Here is a 6,558-nt window from a genome sequence, read left to right on the forward strand (position 1 = left end):
CCATCTGTACGTACACTAATAAATACCCATGACAAAACAACAAGAGCAGTTGAGCACAAAAAGAATAAAAAAGCCAAAGAAAATATTGTGAATACATAAGACACCAAAGGGTTCTCAAAGGCAGAGCTGCTGTAAGAGACACATAGACTTTGCAATTTTAATGGCAACCAAACTTAATATTAGTGCTTTAAAGGTGGGGTCAGCAATACTAATTCTTAAGATCTTTTTTTATAACATTTGCTGAAACTGCTCAATACAGTATACAGTACCAGTCAAAAGTCAAATATTAATACTGAAGACATTTAAACTACGAAAGAACACATATGGAATTATGTACTAAACAAGAAAAGTGTTATCTACAATGCAGAAAATAATAAAAGTAAAGAAAACACTTCTCAAAAAAATGAAGGTATGTCCAAACTTTTGACTGGTACTGTATATTCTGAGTAAAAGAGCAGGGCAAGACCAAACAGTGGAACAGTGGTGAGTTCAGCTTTCTAAACGAGGAAGCACCCAAACACCACCCCAGTCAGGTTAATGATTCACCACTCACGGGCCTCAGCCAAGCCATCACATGTGCAGGGTCAGGGACTCTGCAGTGATCAATGAGGGGAGGGGCTGTTGAGTTTCAAAACAACTGTAACTTGTAACTTACTTAAGTATGACTGACTCCACCTTTAAGTGCAATAGCGGTAGACTTACAGAAAGAGAGAAGAGAGAAGAGAGGGGTGTCTGTCTGTGAAACCGTCTTTGCCCTCCTGTCGCTGCTCAATCTCTCTCTCTCTGGAGGCCTTACCAGCGTGCCACTTGGCTGGTGTAGTCCTCGGTGGTGGCTGTTTCGGGGAGCCCCGTGTCCCCCCCCCCCCGGGGCCACTTGGCCCTCTGCTCCCTCAGCCAGCGGCGCTCCTCGCGCCTCTTGAGGCGCTCCTCCTGGTGCTCGCGCTGCCGCGTGAACTGGAAGCGCTGCAGGAACAGGTCCTTGGCGAACTCGTAGAGCTGCACGTCCAGGTAGTTGAGCTCCTCGATGCGGCGGCGCACGGCCTCGCTGATGTCCACGTTGGAGGCGCGCGTGCTGTTGATCTGCGTGAAGGCCGAGATGAAGCGCAGGTGGAACGTCCGCTCGAACAGGTACTGCGTCTTGCGCTGGAACTCCGTCAGGCCGTAGAAGGCCATGTTCTTGAGGTTGGCCATGGCGCTGGCCAGGAGGATGTCGTTGCGCTCGCTCTCGTTCATGGACGAGAGGTTGTAGCAGCCCACCAGGCTCAGGTCGGCCAGCATGCGCACCTGCCGGTTGTTGGCTAGGTTGGAGGGGCAGTCCATGAAGGCGGTGAGGGGGACGCCTGACCAGTCGTCGCCGCTGTAGCAGTTGGGCAGCTCGACCTGCGTCGGGGAGCGGCCGTCACACATGTGCAGTGACGTCTTCCATGTGGCGCCGCGCTGGACGTGCTTCCACTCGCTCAGGAAGCGGGACACCGGGTCTCGGAGCATGGTGATGTAGTAGTAGTTCCTGCAGTAGACACACGGGCACACGAGTCAAGAGAACTGACGTTAATGGTATTCCATATTTACTTTAACATTTACATTTACATTTACATTTACATTTACATTTAGCAGACGCTTTTGTCCAAAGCGACGTACAAGGGAATATATACATGGTGATGTAGTAGTAGTTCATGCAGTAGACACATAGGCACACGAGTCAAGAGAACTGAGGTTAATGGTATTCCATATTAATAACGTAGTATTTTAGTAGTAGTTCCTGCAGTAGACACATAAGCACACGAGTCAAGAGAACTGACGTTAATGGTATTCTATATTTACATTATATCATTATTTCATTATTATATACTTAATGTATATTTACATTAAGTCATTAAGCAGACGCTTTTGTCCAAAGCGACGTACAAGGGAATACATACATGGTGATGTAGTAGTAGTTTCTGCAGTAGACACATAGGCACACGAGTCAAAAGAACTGACGTTAATGGTATTCTATATTTACATTTACATTTACATTTAGTCATTTAGCAGACGCTTTTGTCCAAAGTGACGTACAAGGGAATATATACATGGTGATGTAGCAGTAATTTCTTCAGTAGACACATGGGCACACGAGTCAAGAGAACTGAGGTTAATGGTATTCTATATTACCAACCATCACATGAACAGTTATAGTGATTAGTTAAAGGTGCAAAAGGAAACCTTACATCTCATAGCTTTCAAAATAATGCATTTGCCAATAATCAACATTGTGAAAGATATTGAGCATCTCATAATGTCAAAACTTGACATCCATAACAACGAACCGACTGATGAACATGTTTTTAATATTGTGCACCCTACACCTTTTGAATGATTTGAATGGTTTGATTTCTGTCCAATGCACTCACAACAAAGTGTTTCACCCATCAATCAGCCCCTTAAGTCTGTTTTCCTTCTTCAGAAGATAAATGTATTCCACTGGCGTTTTAGTGGAGAGGCGGTTAAATGAAACATATTCTTTTTACACACATCACTGCCTCTCCTCCAGAGAGAGAGCCTATCTCCTCAATCCTTGTAAGCCCTGGGACAGCCCGTGAACATGGAAGAAAAACGAGGAAGCTTTTTTCAATTCATCAGTTCTCCGCAGTGCCGCGGAGGACATTTGTAGGACAGCAGCACGACGCTGGCACTCAAGGCGACGGGCAAGCAAACAGCAATCAGCCGACTTCCACATAAAAGTTATGCGTGTTAACGCAGCCTTCTACAGCTGTGTTGAGTCCCAAACTGTGATGGATTGTTTACTGACACACTACACCTGTTTTTAAAAGTCTCTTGTCTGGCGCTTGCCGGCATCTTGAAGCTAGCGTGAGCAAAAAAAAATGACAGCTGATGCTAATCTCCACTATGGCCACAGGTCTAGCTTGCTCCTCCACGTCCCCAAAACCAAGCTCCGCACCATGGGTGACCGGGTCCTTTTGTTCGGCAGCACCACACTTATGGAACAGCCTCCCTGACCACCTAAGGGTTTTCTATTATGCTTATGTTAACTAATTTTTTATATTATTGTATTATTATAGTTAATTTCTTATATGTAGGCACTCTAAGATTCTTTTGAATGAAAAGTGCATTAAAAATAAAATTCATTATTATTATAATTATTAGTATTATGGCGTGGCTGGGGATTTAATGGGCTGAAATCGGCTGGACACACAGACAGCCCCACTGTGGGTGTATAGTGATGCCCACATCAACAGAGAGGCAGGTGTTCGCTGGACAGGCCTCGGCCCAAGAGGTGACGTCCTTGGTCTCTCTGTGAATACTGAGTGAGGGAGCGGAAGGCGGTGAGGAGCGATCAGAATAAATTGGAATCTACTGCTGGGACTTTTACATCCTAAGCTCTCTCGCTCTCTCATTCACTCACTCATCCTCTTTTTTTCGCTTTCCTATTTTGAGCGCCCATTTGAAAAGTGCTGCAGGGCACAGATGACTTCCAACTGATGTCTAGATGGTATCACTTCCATTGAAAATTATATATTTGTTCTAGTATCGTGACCTGAGACTCAACCGGAGGACTTTGTTGATTCTCTAAGCCTCTGGGTCACGCCTTGATTCTCACGTTAAACAAATGAAGGAAAATGAAGGGTATTAGCTGTTATTCACCCATTTTTGCCAAAAAAAAGTTTTATGTTATAAATAATCTGATTGCCGGATTCTGGTCAGACTTTTGCTTGGTTAGATAACACCTTGGAGCATGTATTTCCACTGCTAGTTTTTGTATATACCTTAACTAAAATATATATATATATATATTGAGGTACATCAGCACCAGTTAAATAGTCACTCACTCTCTCTCACACACACACACACACACACACACACACACACGAGTTTGAGACAGCCATGTCAAGCTGGGAGCTGTGATTAGTACCCTGCTAGCGGCAGCTGTACGCTGGCTCTTCCTCTCAGGAGTGGGTGGACGTCAGCAGGCAGGCACACTCTCATTAGCCTGTCTTTGGGACATAAACACATGCAGCAAGTGTAGCCAGCGCGAGCCCACTGCAAAAAAAAAAAAGATCAGTGGCGAGCACCATCAGTGTCAGAGAGCATTAGCCTCAAACTATCTGACGGGTTTCGCCTCTCTAAGCACCAAGCAATACAGGAGAGAAACAGCTCACTCAGTTCACAGCACAACAACGGGGTTGGAGATTTGTCCCAGATAAAGTAAATATGCCCCAGATAAAGTAAATATGTCCCAGCAACACATACAGTTTACATAAACATAGGCTATATCCCTCCAGCAGTCTACTGACACATGGAGAAAACAAAGGGAATGACGTGCCTTGTAATGACTCCACAAAGCCCTAACTGTGGATTAAACTGAAAAGTGGTTAATCATGCATTAATAATGGATGTGAGGCATATTGCATCTCAGTGGGCTTCAGCTGCACTCTATCTAGATGCCGCCACATACTGTAGCTGGACTGGAAAGCCAATAGAGAATGGACCACTGAGTGAGGAGAGGAGTTGCAACAGAGAGAGAGATCGCACCCGCTATTTACACGCATTCTCCTCCCAGACTTGAGGGATTAAAGCTTAGAGAACAAAGGAGATACAGTAACACTCTGCTTCAAGGTGTGCACGTGTTCCATCTCTTTTGTTTTCTCAGTGGATTTCATGTGTGACGTGTGGATCAGATACTTCAAAAGACGAGAAGAGGTGTTAGAGAAATGTTCAGGTCAGTTCTAAAAATACAAACAGAGGCATGTGGGGGAAAAGTCATACAAAAGAGCGTTTTCACATTTGAGTTATCCATTTATGCAGGGCAGAGGACAGCTGACTATTACCGGGTGCCTTTCTGTCACCTCTTTATAAAGGTAGAGCAGAAAAAAAATCGATTTGAATGGTGAAGGGGTTTAGTAACATATGAAAGGAAATACAAATATCAAGATCTTTTAAGAAATTGCAGGTCTAGTGGTACAAATGAGACAAGAATGTATTCAGTGAAAAAAATAATTGAAAGTGCTGTATGGTCATGTGTTTACCAGGCAGAATGTGCGAGTCTAATCAGCTACAGCCAGTCAATTCAATTCAATTCAATTCAATTTTATTTATATAGCGCCATAACAATACAATTGCCTCTAGGCGCTTTACAGAGCCCAGAGCCTGAACCCCCTTAGTGCATGCACAATGGCAACAGGGGCAAGGAAAAACTCCCTGTTAGGCAGGAAGAAACCTTAGGCAGAACCACAGCAAATAAGGGGGGACCCATCTGTTTGAGGTCGGGAGTCAAGGCTCGAGGCTCTAGGCACTAGGCCACATGTGTCAAACCTCAGGATTAATAAAGTATCCATCTATCTCCTATTAATCTATCTATCAGAGCTCGTCTGCCGCGGCCGCTGGTATGTTGAACGCACCACAAATACTGCAAGTCGCACAATGCACTGTCCCGGTGTTGGTAGCATACGTCAATTTAGGCCCGCAAGCGCGGGCACTTACCCCACTGTCCGGCCCTCGACTTTGACCCATTTTTTTTATTTCAGCCCTCTGTGTATTAGAGTTTGACACCACCCTGCTCTAGGCTGTAGGCAAGGGCCACAGCTCCTAAGCTCTAGGCAGGGGCCACAGCTCCTTAGCCAAGGCAGAGCCTGTGGCATGGCCCTGTGCATTTTCATAGCCTGTTATTAGCCTGTGTGCCTTGATTTCAGACTTCTGTTGCCCTCTGCCTGATTGTCTGTCCCCGTGTTGGTAGCATACGTCCATTTAGGCCCGCAAGCGCGGGCGCTTACCCCACTGTCCGGCCCTCGACTTTGACCCATTTTTTTTTATTTCAGCCCTCTGTGTATTAGAGTTTGACAGCCCTGCTCTAGGCTCTAGGCAGGGGCCACAGCTCCTAAGCTCTAGGCAGGGGCCACAGCCCCTAAGCTCTAGGCAGGGGCCACAGCCCCTAAGCTCTAGGCAGGGGCCACAGCTCCTAGGCTCTAGGCAGGGGCCACAGCTCCTAAGCTCTAGGCAGGGGTCACAGCTCCTAAGCTCTAGGCAGAGCCTGTGGCATGGCCCTGTGCATTTTCATAGCCTGTAATTAGCCTGTGTGCCTTGATTTCAGTCTTCTGCTGCCCTCTGCCTGATTGCAGGCTGCTGAAACCCAAACACTGCATTTCACCTCGGCACATGTTCCTGTTCCACTCCGAGACACTGTGGAGTGGATAAAAAGTCTATGTAGAAAAGACATAGACAACGTGCTGCTTTCTTCAGGGCGGTAGCTGTAATCTATCTATCTTCAAGGACAAATCAAAAGCTTGCTTAATGAAAATACATTTCCAAAACAAACTTGCTTAATAAAAATGTGTTCCCCTGGTCTTGCTGTTTGGGCTGAGGGAAATGTGCGAGGTGCTTCGCTTCATTTTGTTGACCAAATTTCACAGATTGATGGTCTGCATAAATTGTAGTTTCTCAGGGGACCAAATGCGGTGCTCAAACAAACAAACAAAGCAAACTTTGTCCCATCGCTCCAACAAAGCTGGCCTCCAGAGATCACATGAGTATCATTTTTACATGAATGAATGTGCCTCTGTCCCC

At 45.6% G+C, this 6,558-nt stretch overlaps 1 protein-coding gene across 1 annotated transcript in view; it reads right to left on the reverse strand.

The window, feature by feature from the left end:
• Positions 1 to 792: 792 nt before the first annotated feature.
• hs6st3b (heparan sulfate 6-O-sulfotransferase 3b) overlaps positions 793 to 6,558 on the reverse strand; it is a gene marked incomplete at both ends in the record, with an annotated part of 60,374 nt that continues 54,608 nt past the window's right edge. The window contains one exon of the mRNA XM_080838816.1: positions 793 to 1,507. Coding sequence (XP_080694942.1) covers positions 793 to 1,507 — 715 coding nt within the window. The remainder of the gene's footprint in view (positions 1,508 to 6,558) is intronic.

Source organism: Sprattus sprattus (assembly GCF_963457725.1).
Source record: "Sprattus sprattus genome assembly, chromosome: 5".
Classification (NCBI taxonomy): Eukaryota; Metazoa; Chordata; class Actinopteri; order Clupeiformes; family Clupeidae; genus Sprattus; species Sprattus sprattus.